Here is a 19,015-nt window from a genome sequence, read left to right as displayed (position 1 = left end):
ATATACTATGATCTAAGTAAATTAATCTTAAACATAGGTTCTGGATTTTTGCCTCCAGTCTGTTCCTCTCTTTTCTGATGGGTTGAAGGCCACCTTCCCTTTGTTTTTTCTACTTGCATGTATAAAAACACACTCCAAGGCCTTTACTACTAAATCCTTTTGGTTTTTTTTTTTTTTGGAAACTGGTTTACATAAAAATCTTGTGTACAACTAAAATGTCGTCATAGATTTATTGTCTTTAGTATCTCTTGCAATTTCCATAACCCCAGAGGTCAACAGAATGGCAGAACTTATCTGTCTTTGCCTTTCCATGGGGAAATAGTTCCACTCTCAGCACCTCTGTATAGCCGCGGGGCAGATAAGTGCTCTTAACTCCTCCCTTCAAGTAGTGCAGGGTGTTTCCAGTAAACACACACATATTTTCTGGGCACAGGATCTGGTTTGTAACATGGAAATCTCAGTGTGGTGGTGATTATCCTCCTCCCATCTCCACACTCCTCCAGGCTGTTCTGTAAATCTGTGGGACACACTGACCCTCCTGGCCCCTCTACCTTCTGCAGGGACTTCACAACTCCTGTTGCAGAGATGTGACACAGCACGTGGATGCCTTCCAAAACTGAAGCAGTCACATCTTGTTGGGTACAAATGCATATGTTTGGTTTGATTCTTTTAGTAAAAGTCTTTCTGTATTAACTTGGAAGTAAGAATAGGCCCTTTATGGGCTAAGGACTGTGTAGTACTGACGAGTGGCAATTTTTTTCATTGCTGTTTTATTCTGTTTACAGTTGAACTTGCTGGTATTCTGCCAGTGCTTACACTCTGTTCATAAATTATTTATCATTTAAGAAAATAAAATTAATTTCTTATATCTGCTGTCTGACTATCTGAGAGTTCCTTCATGAAAGTTTAGCACCAATGGTGATGTAGGCAATAGCTGCTCTTAGCTCTTGATATGTCAACTTCGAATTTGCAAAGCTGTTGCTAAACTACATTTTCTTTTGTTGTGTTTTTTGGTAAAAAAATGCTGCTACTGTGCTAGAGAACTAGAGAGCTAAGAACTTAGTTCAGTGAAAGGCAGAGAACCAGAACTCATCTGTGGAGCTGGGCAGTGCAAGCACTGCATTGTCTAGAATATTGCCTTTCTACTTTTGCAGCCTGCCTTGCCCCTCCTTCAAAGTTCGTTCCTCAGCGTGGTCTCACAAACACTCGTGGGCTGCAGGCTGGTTTCTTCATTGTCTTTTTGTCTTTGCAAGACTTGGCAATTGTCTCAGCTCCCTGAAACAAAGGATATTGCAGCCATTAAACAGCAATCACTGAAACCTGCTACCTTGTGAGATAGGATTTAAAATCCTATGGTTTTGAGCAGCCACAGAATACTGTGTTCAGGCTGAAGCAGAGGGCAGAGCAGAGTCCCAGGGCACGGGATGGCAGCACAGCAGTGTGAGTTGAAGGCCCCTTGGCTGTAGCAGTCACTCAGAGCAGTTCTTGAAAACAAACCTGCCTCAGTAGTTGTCTCCAGTCCCAGCTAGACCACCTAAAGCCCAACTAGACCTTTTCAGATCGCTGTGGGTAAAAAAAGTTACTACAGCCACTCTTATATCCTATGAATGGGGAACTCTATGCCATAGTTGTTCTAGATTTTTAAACCTGCCAGGGGAGTAGAATGAATAATGTCTTAAAGCAAGCTGTGAAAATACAAAGTGTCTTTTCTTTCAAAGGTGGAGGCACTTGGCTGGCCTGAGGGTCTCAGCAGCATGAAAAAGACTAGTCCCAAGGATACAGAAGGAAGGAAACAGCTGTAGGAACATCACAACTTGTATATAGTGGTGGGGAAAGTGAGCACAGACTAAAGGAAAGGGAAAAAAGTGTCAGGAGGGCAGGAAAGCTGTAGAAACATTCCTGCAAGATGGGGCAGGAAGAAAGTGGGCAAGGGGGTAGAAGAGAGATGGAAAGAGCTGTGCAGTGTGGTTGTGCCAGACCACATGACGTTGCTCAAGCACACGTGGGCATGGGAGAACACACAAGCTTTGAAGCCAGAGCCATGCACAGGTATGTGACACAGGCACCAGAGTGACCTGAAGGCCTCACTGCTTTGAGCTGCAGGAATTGAATGCCATCTGGCCACGCTGCACAGGCAGCCACGCTGTGTTAGCAACAGAAAGACTAAAATTCTTGGGATGGAAATTCATCTGTCCTTCTCCATGAGCTCTAGTAATCAGCTGATAAAGCTGTTTTCTCCAACTTGCTCTCTCTGGACCAGTGAATATTGAAATACAGTGGTCACAAAAGCAGATGTCATGCTGGTTAGAACATTCCCCCAGGATGGGTATTCTTGGCTCCTCTAGGCAGAGGAAGAAGCTAAATCTGAGTCACGCACATTGCCAGTGACTAGAGTCCTTGCCTGACTTTTAGACTGGATAAAAGCAGAGCTGTACAGTTACACAGACAAGGCAGTACAATGGTCAAGAAAGTTAACCAAAGCTCCAAGACAGCCCAGCATTTTCCACTGCCACCTTTTCCTTAGCAGAACCATCAGTGTTACTGCACATCAGTTCCCACAGCCCATAGCAGAAGGTCTTTAGGTGCTTCATCCAAGGCTGCCAACTTGACTGGATGGTAAAAACCTGAAAAATGGAGTCTTGATTGTTATATCAGCTTTTGGGAGTTATGTGGCAGGGAAAGGTCTGAAAGGCCAGCTCACCTGTCCCCAAAATTAGTATGTGAACTTCTGCTCCACCCTCAAGATCTGATTTTTCAAAAAGCTGCAGTTTTTCTGACTTTTCTTGCTAAGGTAATCAATAATTCCTATCTGCCTGTATCTTCTTTGCTGTCAGTAGGCTGGATAATTAAGATGATAGATGACACACAAGAACACTCACTACAATCAGTCACCTCATACAGCAAGATAGTCCTGTATTACAGTTCTCCCATCAACTCACTTCCCAGTCTAGTGTAAAAGAGAAAAAAACAAACCTGTTCTGAATGAGTTTTGAAGCAAAATAAATATCCTACAACATGTGCTGCAATTGCTAGAAAACCTGACAGCCAGGGGGTGAGGGCTGACACATTAGGTGTGAGCAGCCAGAAAGGTGGCCTGGTTAGAAGGGGAGAATTACCAGAAAAAACTGCCTGCTGAAAAATACTGACAGAGAATACGTCTGCCAGCCTGGGAATCATGAGGCTGGGAACCAGAAACATCCTTGGAAAGTGCAGCTGGCCTCTTTGAAGTACAGCTGTGATGCCTAGAATTCAGAGCCATACTGAGATACCACCAATAAGCACAAAAACAAGAGACTGTAGAGGCAATTGACTGAATTGACTGTATGAAAAAGGTGGCAAATAGTCTTAAAAATGGTCTGAATGAATAGAAACCTCATCATCTATTGGCCAACAGGTGAAAAGTAGAAAATTAGAAACCAGCATCTATTGGCTGCTTGCAGTGTTAACTTTTTATTCAAAATAGAGCCTCTCAGAACTTCCTGTACCACACATACTTTTCCTTTCCTAAACACACTGAATTCTTTGCACAAACTTTCTACAAGATCTTGGAGTCTCACTCAGGATCCCTGACTGACTCCACACTCTGTGACGCTGATCATCTTTGAAGTCAGACCCTGTTATTTTCTCTGTCCCCCTCTGGGGACCCATGGTTAGGATCTCTCCACACCCACAGGCTGCGTAACCCTTTAGGTGGTGACAACACCTCTCCAGAAGCACCAGCCTAGTCTCAGATAGCAGGCACCAGGCAAGGGGCACTGCCAGTCACTGTATATGCAGCATGGAATCAGGGATCAGTCCACTCCTTTTGTTAATATGAAGAAAATTGCTGCTTCTCTGCCAGGGTCAAAGAGAAAATTATATCCTTTCCCAGCTGCCAGGAGACAATGTTATGACAGACAAAAGTTCCTGCTCACTTCAGTGTCCCAAGCTAAAAGTTGCTGGCACATTTTCTCCGTTATTTGCTGGCTCAGTGTGTGGGGAACAGAGAGAGCATGCACAGCCAACAGGGGGGACAGTGAGGGGACAGTGAGGGGACAGTGCCACTCACCGCGGGGACAGCGCGGGCGCTGCGGGTGTTCTCCAGGCTCTCTCTCAGGCGGCTGATCTCGGCACGGCAATCATCCAGCTCACCCTCCAGAGTCTCCCGCCTGAGTCGCTCGTATTCCAGCTGGGCCTCCAGCTCTCTCACAGCCCTGCCGAAAGCAAAGGAGACAAGCAGAGCATCAGGTACCTCCGAACCTGCCCTAGGTACTCCAGGCGGTTCTGTGCCAGGGAACAGGTTGGTCACGCAGGAAGCAGCGCAGAGCTGCTCACACCAGCTGCTCCTGGCTCCAGGCCCTGCGTACCAGCCCCGAGAGCTCTCCCCGCGCCGCTGCCGCAGCTGCTCAGCGCAGTGTGACCGCGGGATGGAGGTGAGTGCCACACACCGCGCCCGGCGCCCGGGCAGGCTGTGCCCAGCTCCCTCTCCAGCCCCGCGACAGCGAGAAGTGCTCCAGGAGCAAACAAGTCATGACACAGAGAAAAAGCATAAGGCTGGGATTCTGGAGGGGTCAGGGCCAGCTTTTTTGTTTAGATCTGGTGCCTCTACATCCTTCCATTTGATTGGCTTAAGCACAGATGAGGAATACTCAAATGGCATCTTGCATGACACTTACTAAAGGGAATCTGGTGCACTGGCTTATAAACAGTGACACAAGATCTCACTGGCTACACCCACAACGGCTCCTAAATTACTTGAGATTCCTGGAACTGGTTAGCTGAGGCATAATTCACATATATTCTTAATATAATAGCAATTGACCTCAGCAACTGAGTCAATCTAGAGTTGAGCACGAACTGTATCAGCACGAACTAGCACAGCTACAAAGATGGAAGATTAGTAAAAAGGAGACATCTGCCCAGTGGATTCAAACAGCACATGAGGAAAGCTTTCAGCAGGGGCTGATGTGTTTTCCTGGAGTGAAGAATTCCTGACTCACAGGACCCAAAGCTACCAATCAGCTTTACTGGCACTGCAAGAATGGCCTGTGCTCAGTGTTTTGGGGGATAGTCGACTTCTTGCACGCTCAAATTAGAGACACAGCTCCAAAACTGTGTGTGCTGACAATTTTTTTCCACACAATGAAGCCTGGTTAAAGCGCTGTGCAGTAGTTCACACCAGGCCTTGTACAACCAGAAAAACTGGACTAAAGCAGAAATCTCCAAAATCTGTTACAGTGGCCTTCCCAAGTGGCAATTCTTCCTTTTTATCTAGCAAATTGGTACTGTCATTACATTTTTAAATAATGAGGTTTTCTTGCCTATGATAGGAGCATCTTGGGGTTTTATCCACAGATAGGTACCCTAAGAAGGGTATATGGCATGCTGAGAAGTAGTATTTTCATTTCAAAAGCATAGTTTGGGGCTAGAAATGCTCTCCAGCCTCTACAGGTGAAACAGATCCTTCAGAGAGCTTCACAATTTTTCTAGTTTAGCTACACATGTCACAGAAAGAAAAACCCCTTAAAGAGCCTCATCAAAGGCTGCTAATAGCACTTGTAGATTTTGAGCAGTTGCTCTACCCAAAATGAACTCTGCCATTAGTCAACAGTGACTTTTCCATCATTAAAAACAGATTGCTCTGACCTTCCAACATAGGCATCAAAACCTGAGCTGGTCACTCTCCTCCTTTAAAGCCTGGAGAGACAATCCTAGAAGCGATGAATCTCACTCTGAAGTACACATCTAATTATACCCTGAAGGGGCCTACATCTCTCCAAGAAGTTTAAAAAGAAGCTCAAGGTAACTAACTCAGATGCAGGTATCTATATTGCAGAGACATCAGGTTAAGGAAGATGGACTTTCAGCCTGGGCTGAGTCAAAGGATGATTTGGAGCCAAAAGAAATCCTGACCTCAGTTTCTTGACTCAGATATGGCTGTAAAACTTAACTGCAATCTGTGACACCTATTATCTGCTCCAGATTACACAGACTGGTAAGCCTGCGGTCTTCTTGATGGCATACAAGCCCTCTGGATAGTATCCTCTCGGTGACCAAATAAAGACAGCAGTTTGGGGTGGCCCAAACATTTTATGGAAGTGGTTATGTAGAGAGACTGAGAACAACGGGTAGCCAAATCTTGGACAGGTAGAGGTGGAGACAGGGCTGTCTTTGGATGCTGCATTATTGTTTAAGCTCTAAATCTTTGATAGACAGAAAGGCTTTTCTTTGAAACACAGTCTGTCCATCAAATCACCCGAGCAGTCTACAGAACCCTTTCATTTAACAGAGACCCTGAGAATCAGACAGACATTATGAATAGTGCTTCACATGCAAGTGCAGGTTTGCTGATATTTCTTTTTTTTCTGTTATCTGGAGACAAGCTAATACTTTCCTGAGCATAGAAATATATTGCCTTTGACACAGAAATGTAGCAGGTCATTGAATAATTTCTGCTGTATATGCACTTCCATCCAAGCCATGCTAAGACTAATGCCCCTTTTCAGATTTATTAAAGTGCATACATGTATTTGGCGTCCTCAATGGAAACAGAAGAGCCAGAATTTTTCAGAGCTGCTGCACATATTCTGCAGGAAAACCTGAAGGCCCAACAGATAATCTTGCACATGAAGTTTGGACCCATCAGGCACTTGCGTTGTGCCGCTGTTCCTGGTGGTAGAACTTGGTGGTCAAATTGCTACATTCTATTTCTTTTTGGCCTAGTTAAAAGTTGGTAGGTGGAAAAGACAGAATGGCCAAAGCAATTTGAGTGTAAGTTAGCCTTAAAGAAGGCTTAAAAATGGGCCTCACAGAGTTAAACATTAGCAGGGCAAAATAACCTTACTTCTCAAATTTCCTTTCTTCTTTTTTCATTTTCTTCTCCTCTTCAGTTATTCCTCCCAGCTGTCTGTAGTTGGTGTATGCAATTTCTAGAAGTTGTTGAAGTTTTTGAATCCTTTGATAGGCCCTTACTGTAAGACAGAGTTCTCCAGATAGGTAAAATGCACGGACAAGACAGACATGCTGGAATCCACCAGCCTGGAAAGTAGCCTCACAAACACAGAGCAGAAATCACACTGCTCTGGAAATATCAAAAACAAGTAGAAATTCAATATGGTTTCACCACCTTGGATCTAAACAGTGTAACTGTTATGTTCTGACTGCTCTCTGCTATGCTTTCTAATTTTCCACAATTTGTTTGAATGATCAGTGGTACGGATATCCTGTCTACTCTCTCAGCTTACAACAAAAAGGTCACAGCAGTTGGCAGGAACTGTGCAATTAGGACTATAATGTCGTGATGCCAACTTTTTCAAGCAAGGAATGATGGAAAGACAGTGCTTACTGCGTGCATTCCTTTTCTCTTCTTCATCCAGGGTTAGATCTTCTTTGCTATCTGTACTCCCTTCCACACCATGTCTTTCAAAAAACTTTATGTTGCTTGCATCTAGCTCTTCATCACTAGAGTTACTGTCTCCAGTTCTTGGTGCTAGAAGTTCCACAGCTGCCAGCTGGGCAAACCTGCACAGAGAACAGTTAACCTACACTGAAGTATTCCCATCATCTGGAAAAACGTGCGATAGAAACTCTCTGAAACTGCCCATGTTCCCATTTATGGGAAGGGGTTTCAGGGTTAAAGGAAGTGCTGGTGCACACTCTACGAGCAACTATCTGCTTTTCATGGTATTCTCATGGCATGAGCTCTGCCCCAATGGAATCTTATGGCAGTGACTCCTACATCAGAGCTGTCTTTTGCCTTTCTTAGCTGAATCTCATCAGAAACTGCATTGTTTCTATTAAAGCAAACATCAGCTTGCCTCTGTTATTTCTCATTTATTTTGCACAGCAAACTGTGAGCATAGTGGCTCACAAATGCCCTTTTCCAGATCAGCTAGCTTTCCTCTTTTATGTCTAAACTTGCTAAAAAAAAATAATTAAGTGAAATTAAAATATTTTATAACTACAATACAGATTATTTTATCACTCAGAGCTGGAACTCATGGGCCTAATACGTTCTTTCTCCATCACTGAAAATCAGGATTACTTCCAGTAAAGCTGACATGATCTTGATATACAAATAGCAAGTAAATAAATGTCAGAGCTACAGAATATGTACTGCTACCTCTTGGCTACATCCTTTGGAGTCTGTCCAGCATCATTAGTAATGTCACAGTCAGCTCCCATTTCAATCAACCACTGTAAGCAATGGGTATGCCCCTGTTCAGCAGCTAAGGGAAGGAAGGTGCACACAGGTCAGCTATATACAACTGAAGTGTTTCAAACATATAGTGTCCTCCTCTTGTCATTATTGGACATGCCAGAGGTTGTATTCACTTAGAGGCCACAGGGGAGATACTATTTCAAGAGGAACCTCTGTGTCAAGAAGCTCAAATCACATGGGTACGCACAGTTTTGGGGAAGATCATGCAGTGTGGTTTTGTGACTCTAGTTCCAGAAATTTCCTGGCAACTCTTTCTGGACACAAGTCAAACTAAACTTGCCCAGTCTCATGTGCTGAGCCTGAGACACAAATAACTGCATCCTCACACTCTCTTGCAGTAGGGCCTGTATGTCATAGTTTTCAGCAAAGCACTGTCACCTCTCCCTGGCTTTGGGCTCTCATATATCGGACACAGCTGTTTGCTCCAGTCTGTGGTGTGTGGTGCTGTCTCATGTAGGAAAGAAGCAGGGCTTTGTGCTGGAGCTATAGGTACATCATATTTTGGGCCAGACACTCAAGGCAACACTTCTCAGCAGTAACCTAACACAAGCCTAGTCATTTGATCTGGCATGGCCACTGCTCATACCACGCAGTGCCAGGAACAATGTCTCACATATGGAAGTTGGTATTTGGCAAGTCTAGCTGAAACTGTAGGCTGTGTTTCTCAAGGAAGAATAAATCCATTTCTTCACACCACTCCCTTTTGGATTTATGCTATATTTGCTTTCTTACTGAGATAAGGAAATGAAATTACAGTACCAGCATGTAAAGACTGGGGATGAAACAATTGTAGGTCAGCACCATTCCAAGAAAAGAAAGTGGTAAAGAATGTAGAAAACATTTTATAAATCACCACATATCAAATTTAACAAGAACTCCAATTATGGGTTGTTTTTTTTAATTCTATCATTTATATCTAGTCAAAAAGAAATGTGGTAAATAGTGTTAAAAGCGTATTACAAAAATTTTTGTCTTTTTTCCTCTCCTGTTTCTTCTTTCAGAGATTACTATGAAACCCCCAAACACAAGAGGACCATTTTCCATAGTGCTGGCACTCCAAGACATACCAAGGTGCTAGACACCAGAAGTTTACCTTTCTACCAAATGACTCTGTTGTGTTTTTTACACCACATCCCCATGGTACTGGTATGTCTAGTAAATAAAGGCCTAGGCCACAAAACAGACCATTCTTATACCTAGCTAGCCAAATGTTTCTAAAAGCCACATCTTGCCTGATAAAAAAACCCCAAAACTATTTAGTTTTCAGTTTAGATGTTGATTTCTCTTAATGATAAACTCTTTTATCTTGACTTCAGTTTGGTTATTTTGTTTTTAATTTAAAGTGACACCTCCACACACATACATCACAAAATATTTTTTTGGGGTTGCCCTTCCAAGCCCTCAGGAAATTAAATGCTGTTTTTCATGAAGTTTATCTGATGAGCAGCCACTTGAAAAACAAAGTAAACAAGTCAGAAACAAACAGGAACAAGCTGAAACATAGATTGTAATTACTGACCTTTGTGCATGAGAGTGGATCCCTTATCATCCCGCTCATTAATATTGATTACTCCACTTCCCACTAATCCTCTAAGCACTAACAAGTCCCCTTTGCAAGCAGCGTCATGACCTGGGAAAGCTAAAGCTGAAAATGAAATGCACATGTTTCCAAACAGGTGCCAGTATTTCAACCAAACATGCTGGTATTTGCCTCTCTCACAGCAACTTCATATGGACACGTCATAGTTAGCAAGGTTAATGCACCTTAACTGGCTAAAATGCAGCTGCATAACTTGCAGTGTTCACCACAGACTTGACTAAACATGTCTTGGTTATGGCTACAGGCATCTTATACGGTTAAGAGATTAATTTCCAAGACATGAAGTAACAAGTATGCCTTTGTTTTATGGTTGAGATTGTATTACTGGTGGTAACTGGAGTAATTTGCCTATTTTGAATTCCAAATATGTAAACTATTTTACTTCTCCTTACCTAAAAACTATTCATACAGACAATTTGAGTTTTCTACTTATTTTTTATAGACAAGGAGTACTGAAAATATACATATATATATCATGAGAAAAGACTGGCGGATGAGGAGAGTAAGTGCCCAGAGGTAGAGAGGTGAATGTGCAGTTCTCATATCCTTGCCCTGTTGAAGGTTCTCCTTACAGACCTTGCCACACCTGCATCCTTTGGCTGTTCTGACTTCAGTAGTATTACTGGTTAGCAAGTAACCTTAATTTCAGTGGGACATTTTCAGGCTAAGCAGCTATTCAATGCAAGTAAGGGATTTTAAGCAGACCAATCTGGAAACTAATGAAAATTATACAGTTTTTCTGGATCTTTGCTGGAGTCTAAAATGAACATAGACAATTTGGTATTCATAGTGTGATCACAGATAAACCTAAGACAGTTCCAAAATCACACTGAGTATCCTAGTCCTTAGCTATCAGTAAATAAGCATTGAAAAAGCATTGAAAAGAGCAGCTCTACCTTATATTGATAATTTAAATGTATATTTCTGCTCATACAACTTTTCAGAATCAAGCATTTCTATGGAATTATGAGGGCTGGTTTAACAGGACCTTGATCCACACTCACCTTCCTGTGTCTCTGGATACTCTGTCTCTTCTTTCACACCATCAATATATTGTAGAATATTATGTTTATAGAACCGTTCAGCCAAGTCCCTTGGAGTCTCTCCTTGGTCATTCCTGGCTTTCAGTGTGTGCATGACACTGGCCATTTTCCTGACCAAGAGCTTAAAGCAATGCAAGTGTCCTTCCACTGCTGCCAGATGGGCTATAGCACAAGGTGAAACAAAAGTGTGTTAGAGAAGAGCAGAAAGCAGTGCTCTCACCACTGGCTAGATCTGGGTCTTCTACCAGCACGTGAGCCATCCAACACTGCACAACAAGTAGGAGCAGCCCCAGGTGAATTGGGGATATTCAGCTCCTATCCAGGACAGAGTTCAGCTCTATGCAAAGGAAGTAAAAGAAAACTGTCAAGGATAGGATCTGCAAAGAAGATTCCCTGGCAGAGCTGGTTGCAGAAGACAAAACAACACTCCCAACAGGCAACTGAGCTCTAGCTAGTAGAGTGCACTGCTGGGGTCTCATCTTCCTCATGAACACAAGTCTCAATCTTCAGCAGCTGTCTGACCTCACTGTCCTAGGGATACTCACTATAGAGGGACAGCAAGCAGTGTCCTTGATTAGGAGTTAAGGCCATTTCTGCTTTAGGCCCACCTCTACTGTGCCACCACTAACCAGTTGCATTGCACCCTCAGTCATCTCATTATAAAATGAGGACAGTGACATGAGCTTTACTGGGTAAAGTATTTTAAGGTACATTCTTCTCCTCTCCTTTAGGCTATGCAGAGGTTTAGTTACTTAATATTAATAGAGTGCTGGGCCTGTAACAAAGTAAGAGGTACCAAACACATCCTTATTATTTCAAAATGAGTAATATTCTCTAGTCCAATTAATGGGAAAAACCTGCCAAATAAATGCTTATTATGTGTTACTGCTCTATGAAAATGCTCTGTAAAATCTGGCTGATGTTCTAGAGGCAAAAGGATTAGTTTGTCTCCAGGTAAGACTCTCACTATGTTCATAATCAACGAACAATGTACCCAGTACCTAAAAAATCATGTCACTTCACTTTTGGCTCACACAAGTTCTCCATAGCAAACCAGGGTGGGAATGCACCACCACAATCCACCCCATGACTTCTCTGGGCCTTTACAACCATCCACAGCTTTCCAGTGTGCAATTGCTCTAGAAAGGCGATGGATATTGGTTTTACAGAAATATGACAATACTTTGTTACAGATGATTGCTCAAAATCTGAGCTTCACTGAAATAAGGACAGTTTTCCCCATTGTCTGAATTTTATTCAGTGGGTTAGTTACTCGGGGAGAAGGGAAAAGCAGAGGTACCATGCTAAAGGTAAGTGCTGAAAAAGTCAGCTCGTGAGAAACTGCCTCAACCCTTATGAATCCATTTTCAGATACCTAAAATCTCCAGAATAAAACTTCACCTTTTGGGCTGAAACTTTTTTTGTCAGATGTCCATCCTGTGCATAAAGCAATCAGAAAAGCTCAACATTTTCTGCAAAGATGGCAAGGGAGAAATAGATTAAAGAGACATGCTCTGTTTGAGCCTTCTTGCACACTTTCAGTGGAATGCTGTGGAACACATAAAGGAGCTTTTCACAGGTGGCTTTAAACCTGTGCATGTCTTAGTAGCTAGCATCCAAAATATGACTGTGCTGTCCCATCCTCAGGCATGCTGAGCACCTGCAGTTGAGACTAAGGTCAAAGGGTACTGTGATGTTAACACAGGAACATCAAAATGTGCAGCTCAGTGCCAAGAGCTTTGAAAAACCTTGTCTCAGCCATCACAAATAGGCAGTGGGTAGGTAGGTGGTGTTGGTATCCCAACTTCTCTGTGTTTCATCTTGCCTTTTATAAAACCAGGCTAACATTATTCACTCTTCTCAAACCCACAAGTGAAAAAAGTGTCAGTGAAAAACACTCAGAATAGGTCTGAGTAGTGAGCAATAAAAGCAGCATGGATATGGCCCAAAACCGAATACAGAGAGAAAACAAAGTGTTGAATAAATAAGCACAGCCCATTCTGTACGTTGAATGAGTCACAATCGTTTCTTCCAGAAAATTAGCATGTAAATTAGCACAGGTAACGAGAGCCTCTGCTGTAACACACTTACAAAAGGTGCAGCCAGTTTTTAAGTTTTAGGTGTCTGGTACTGCAACCTCAGAAAATTTCTTTCAGTACTTTCTTAGGAAAAATTGTAGCACTGTTCGGCTAATCTTGAAACTAAAGTATGTAAGGATAATTTATGTTTACTGTTAAACAAGCTGAGGAAAAGCAGGTCTGTACAGCACACCACTTCTACTCATCTTTTGCTAGCCATGTTCCAAAGCATTTTCTTTCCTTTGGATGATAGTATGATCAAATAAAACAGAACAAAGGCTGGAAGATCAAGCTCCTGTAGATGTCAAAACAACAGTAAAACCAATTTTCTACTAACCAGTATACACAGAGCATTTAAGTAGATCTGTGCTGGCATCTGCTATCTCTCCATACAAGTCTGTTATCAGGGAAGTGTTCCCAAATGCAAATAAACCTGCCTTCTAAGCTGCCACCAGGGTGCCTAACATCATGACTCCTTATTGCTAATACACCAGATCTCCTGCTGGGATGCAAGAGCCTCACGTCCTTTAACATGACCCAGGCTTGCAAAACAGAATATAGCTATCTATTTCCTAGGTAGGTAGTGCTTAGTAGAGGGTAAAAGATTTTAAGAGGGTATGTAGAAAGATAACTCTATACAAGTTATAGCAAAAGAAATATGCTCTTTGGAACAAATAATATGACAAAACTTAAGAAGGAAAATGCTAAAAGAGAGAGGATGCAGTGAGAACCCAAGACAGGAACAATACCATTCAACTTACAAAGGATATTGAGGCAGTGGCATGGTAGGCAGATGGACAGCTGGAGAAACTATGAAGAGCAAGGAATAAACTGCCCATTTTTTGTGCTAAAGGCAATACACTGGTAATTATTAAAGGAGAACAGATTACAGATAATACAGGGGAAAAAAACCCAAATGTATTCCAGAAAGCAAGATGAAGAAATCACAGGAAAAATGAGAACAAATGTTTTATGAAATCAGTTAAGAAACAGCGGGATACAAATATATGCATGCAAACACACCAGAATCTGATCACACTGGCACATTGTGCCATTAAAGCCTGGCACAAACTCAAGAAGTAGCATATAGCAGCTGGAACTGCTCCTGCTCCACCTACCCTTCTCCTGCAACCTCCACTGGCACACGTGCTCCATCACACACATAGAATACTGCCCACCCACACAGCACTCTCAGCCAGGCTCAGCCTGCTCCCTGTTCCAGCACCCATGAGCTCTGAAACTTAGCAGCAGCAGCAGCAGGGGGTGAATGGGATACTGTCACTAACAGATCAATCCTTTAGATTTTATAAATCCCCCATCATTAGAAAAATGGACTATGCTGATTGCATGGAATCAAGTTATCACATAACAACAATTGCAAACCAAGGGTTTAAAAATGTATGATTTATCCTGGTATACCTGGAAGGTTTCCATTGTTATCTACATCATCTATAGATGCTCCCCATCGAACAAGAAGCTGCAAACACCCCAAGCGACCATGGAAAGCAGCATAATGAACAGGTTTCCAGTCATTCCTGTCTGAAACATTTACATTCTAAAATGAAAGCAGCAAGATAATTCATTTACTTCAGAACCTTAGACACAAGATGAATTTTATATATAGGAATCAGCTGTTCATCATGTTAAATTATTTAAACTAAATCAAATCACATTTTTCAAAGTTCATGCATTATATACAGTTCCTGTTCCAAGACAGGTACTTTTCACAGGTAGTTTTTACTTAATACACTTATAAAGTTGCTTTTTTTAGCCATACTTTTATCACTATTTATCACACGCTGGTCATTAAATATGCATCTGGATTAATTTAATTTTTTTTAGTTTCTTTCCCTTGCTATAGATTTGTACAATTGCAAACAATCACCACCACCCCAGCAGCTGATCTTCATTTAACAGCATCCTCAGTGGAATGTGATTTACTCACACTATTGATTCTCTCAAGATTTTTGGATCATTTCCCTAAATGTGTATTACAACTTTAAAAATGGACATTCACCCTGAAAAATAAGTTTACCAACAGTAATTAATCTACAGTCCTAAATCTCGGTTTGAGCTAGGGAGAGTTTTGTTCAGAAAAAGCTACCAGGCTCTGGCTCTGCACTAGGGCACTGCAGGTGGGAGTGTCTCACCGCTCCACTTCGCAGTAGGGTTTGCAAGGTGTAGGACTGCCCGTGGGCCGCAGCCAAGTGTGCCGCTGTGCACCCGCGGTCATCCCGAGCTTCTGCACTTGCTCCTTTTAGTAGTAAAGCCTAAAAGAAATGCAAAGCAGTTCACTTCACAAGCCTTAAAAGCAAACGTCGCCTAGCAGGATGACTTATGATGATCAGCAGGGTAACTCTGGGCTGACCTCAAGGCCCTGGCACTGCACAAAATAAATCTGTTGGCACGGACAGCAGAAATGAATGCACTGGTTTTAGAACAAGTGACTTAATTGCAGATGTCAAGACATCCAGATGAGCTACTCATAGCTCCATTAGGAGCTCCCTCAGCTGATCTTCATAATGAATTTGTCCAAAATTAAGGTCTTCTCTACTTACTTTTGTTTGAGAGTGAACATTTATACGTACCTGCATGCAGGCATCCTGACCTCGGATAGCCGCAAGGTGAGCTGCTGTCCAGCCTCTAACAGTCACCTGTGTTGTATCAGCTCCATGCCAGAGCAACCAGTGAAGGCACTGACCAAATAAAACCAAAGTTTCTTTATTTAACTATTCCTATTATCTACCTGAGGCACATTTTTTAAACTAGAATTTATCCTTCGATGTTACATTTCAAAACAATATTGGAACCCTTCATTATATAAATATGACACCCCAGAAATGCCTTAGGTATGGGAAAGTAAGTTATACTTTCCAGGTTTCATCTGAGACTACAAAATGTGCAAATAACCTACTAATTCAGACCCTGACATCGATTTTACAGTATGGCTTCTTAATTTTACTCTTCCAGATTTAAAATGTAATCTGTGAGAGTCCTCACATGGCATGAGCTGGAAGGATTGGAAAAAACAATGTGAACATGCTCATATGAATTCCAGCTAAAATTACTGGCAGGAAAAGTACCACAAACTAAATTTGAAACCTCATTTAATTTATTAGACTCCTTAGGTGTAAGTAATCCCATCTCCCTTCTCATCCCTCCATGGCCTAATTTTGTTTTCTTCACCTTTTTCCAGCAGATATTATTGCTTGCAATGCAAAGCTTTATGGACTACCAAAACCAGAGAGAGGACCAGTTAAAGCTTTTTATTATATATTATTATGATTTATTATCTTATTTCAGGCCACCTTACAGCTCTGGTTTCTCCACTATTTCTACCAAGGAACTTAGCAAGAAATAGATGACAGATCATTCAATAAAGTCCAATACATTGATTGCAAAGTGGGAAAGTGAAATGAAAAATGGCAGAATTTACAGATGCAGAAAAGGGTAGGTAAGCAATCTATTTTGGGGGCTGACAACATGAGGATTAGCATTTTCTTGACATTCTCTACATTCCAGAGACAGCACTGCACTTAAAATTTCTTGAATCTAGCAAGAACTTTGCATTCTTTCCTTTGGGACATGAATGACCTTGTTGCCTCAAGGTTAAATTGCTGTAAAAATTGTACAAGTCTGCAAGAAAAAGGTGAATGTTGTGCTGAATACAGCAGCTCAGTCTTTCTAGAAGTTCAAAACGTTCATGCAAGCACCTGATTTCTCCATCATTATTCAGTATTTTCATTTATTAAAATAAAATGCATTAGGACTACTACTATAGAGAATGATGCATGGGACATTGCTAAACAGAATGAACATGTTTTCATGTCACTCCTCACCTGTTTCAATCACCTTCAGAACATTTTACACATCCTACAGATTTTCTAGGTGTCTCAAGAGAGGGGAAAAACAGTTGGGACAAAAGAAGGGAGGTCATAAGGCACATTTTGCTAAGAGTAGAAAATAATTGCTTTTGTAAAATCTAGCAAAGTTGATGAGGCAAATTGCCTGGGGCTTCAGAAAGTAAAAAATGAAAACCCAAAATCCTGTACTTCTGCTCTTGGTGAATATATTTAATGAGGAAAACAGGCACAGATGATTGATTCGATTTGATCAAAACTAGCAATGTTGTGTCCAGCCTCTCCCAAAGAAGGAAATACGAACTTACAAAAACCTGACTGTGTCTAAACATTAATGTAATGTTTTACCTCCAGACTTCCAGAGTGGGCAGCGCAGTGCAAGGGTGTGAATTTGTGGACAACATCCACCTCGTTAATACCAGCTCCACTTTTTATCATTGAGGCAAGCTGTTCTACATCACGACCTTTCACTGCTTCATGCACACTAGCATAATTTTGCTTCTCCTTGACAACTAGTGAGGAATAATACAAGGGCATTAGTCAGTTGCTTAAATCAGCAACATTTAAGAGATAGAAAATAAGTATGAATGAAAGAAACATCAGGGTGATAGCTCCTCAAAAACAAGCCAAACGTTTGAAGTGACATATGATTGAGATTCGTATCAGCAGAATTCCTAAGTCACTTCCACTTGTCAGAAACAAAGCAATGTTTTTTGGGCCCCAGAGAAAGGGCTGAAAGGAGTAAAACCCAAAAGACAGATGAAAAGAAGCACAGCAAGAGCAGGAAGCAGAGCTACTCCACATATGCAAATACCAGAGCAGGTCCACCGCAACACTGTCTCTCTTCCAAAGCTGTGGGCATCACAAACTCTTTAACTGATCACATTTTTAAGTACAGCACCAGGGAGGCTTCTTGCTTGGGCAAACAAGCTCTCAGCCATCAGTCCCCAGGTGCCTCCCAAGGCCTTGCTGCTGCTGGCTGCCCAAGGACTTGGCACAGCACAGCACACGACACTGGAGGGCACCAGAGCCTTCACCAAGTGAGCACACCACCTAACTGCTCTTCACTGATGCACTGATCCAAGTGAGCACACCACCTAACTGCTCTTGACTGAGCTACACGGATCAGCTTCAGGACAAACTGATGTCAACATTTAAAGCTGCTGTAGAAACAGAGTTCTTTATACAACCTATTAGTCATCCTGTGTTGCTCTCTTGCTAGAAATATAAGCATTGCTCTGTCACTGCTCACTTTAGCAGTCTGATATTTTGCTCCTACCAAAGTCAGTAACATTTTCACTGACCTCAGTGGCACAGAATCAAACCTTAAATGTGGAAGCAGTAAGAGTCAAAAAAACCCAAATCTTGTCACCAGGCCATGGGATCAAATAACCTGTGTCCTCCCCTCAGGCCTTTCCACTGATTAACTACATAAGTGGAAACAATGGGAGTCACATATCCAAACCCCCTTGCAATATCTTGATATCTTGATAAAACTTGCAAACAGAAATATATTATATAAGTAGATGTAATGGCTTAGGGGGCTAATTGCAGATGGCCAAGCATAAACAAAATCTAAAACAATTAGTATTCACCTTCTACAGTAGTCATCATTCCAGTGCCAAAATGCACTAACACTGCTTGATTAGATTTCACACTGTTAGAAATCCTGAAGAGTCTGGGTACTGCTCTGCAAGTCAAGCTAGCATAAAACTGTAGGTCTTAAGGTGCCTCAGCTTCCCCGTCTGTGGAGAAGAAATGGTAGTAGCAGTTAAGACTGTCATACAATTTGAACAACAAAAAAATAAGGAATATAAACGAGATATTGCATTCACATGTTTGTGATATGTGAAAATAAAGAACTAAATACAATTAAAAAGAGCCTTTGCAGTTTACCAGTGCCCATGCTCATGTAATTTGTAGTGTGGTAGTAGTGCTCAGGAAGGTTTGGGGCTGCCACAGAGAGGACAGGAGGGCTGAAGTGGTTTCAGTACTTGACACTGACAGTGACACACTGCTCGATCTCGTGGCTGTGTATCACTCCACTTCCACCTCCCCCGCTGGGCAGGACGTGTCATTGCCCTGTGCAAAGCAGCTTCAGTCAGAAACTGGGACCCCATCCTGCAAAGTACTGTATGAACAAACAGCAGCAGCATAGAAACACAGAGTAATTCTGGTTGGAAGGGGCCTCAGGAGGTCATCTAGTTCAGGTATCCAATTAAGTATGTTTCCAA

The 19,015-nt window shown here is 42.0% G+C and overlaps 1 protein-coding gene across 1 annotated transcript; it reads right to left on the bottom strand.

The window, feature by feature from the left end:
- Window positions 1-1,185: 1,185 nt before the first annotated feature.
- ANKRD42 (ankyrin repeat domain 42) lies at window positions 1,186-18,395 on the bottom strand. Its single transcript, XM_009073677.1, has 12 exons — window positions 18,377-18,395; window positions 17,130-17,293; window positions 15,510-15,617; window positions 15,072-15,191; window positions 14,341-14,476; window positions 10,805-11,005; window positions 9,720-9,845; window positions 8,102-8,207; window positions 7,325-7,500; window positions 6,824-6,950; window positions 4,049-4,193; window positions 1,186-1,275 (listed from the first exon to the last, which is right to left on the bottom strand). The coding sequence occupies exons 1-12, from the start codon at window positions 18,393-18,395 to the stop codon at window positions 1,186-1,188; spliced, it is 1,518 nt and encodes a 505-aa protein (XP_009071925.1).
- Between the last annotated feature and the right edge of the window lie 620 nt (window positions 18,396-19,015).

This window comes from Acanthisitta chloris, unplaced genomic scaffold (assembly GCF_000695815.1).
Source record: "Acanthisitta chloris isolate BGI_N310 unplaced genomic scaffold, ASM69581v1 scaffold28974, whole genome shotgun sequence".
NCBI lineage: Eukaryota > Metazoa > Chordata > Aves > Passeriformes > Acanthisittidae > Acanthisitta > Acanthisitta chloris.
Note: the sequence above shows the minus strand (reverse complement) of the source record. Positions and strands in the feature narration are given on the sequence as shown.

What these genes read in the sequence shown, in the direction of transcription:
- ANKRD42 (XM_009073677.1), bottom strand. An exon ending in GAAGAAAGGAAATTTGAGAA is followed by an intron (nt 4,194 to 6,823) that starts GTAAGGTTATTT and finishes TGCTTTCGGCAG; the next exon opens with GGCTGTGAGAGAGCTGGAGG. An exon ending in GCGCCCGCGCTGTCCCCGCG is followed by an intron (nt 1,276 to 4,048) that starts GTGAGTGGCACT and finishes CCTTTGTTTCAG; the next exon opens with GGAGCTGAGACAATTGCCAA.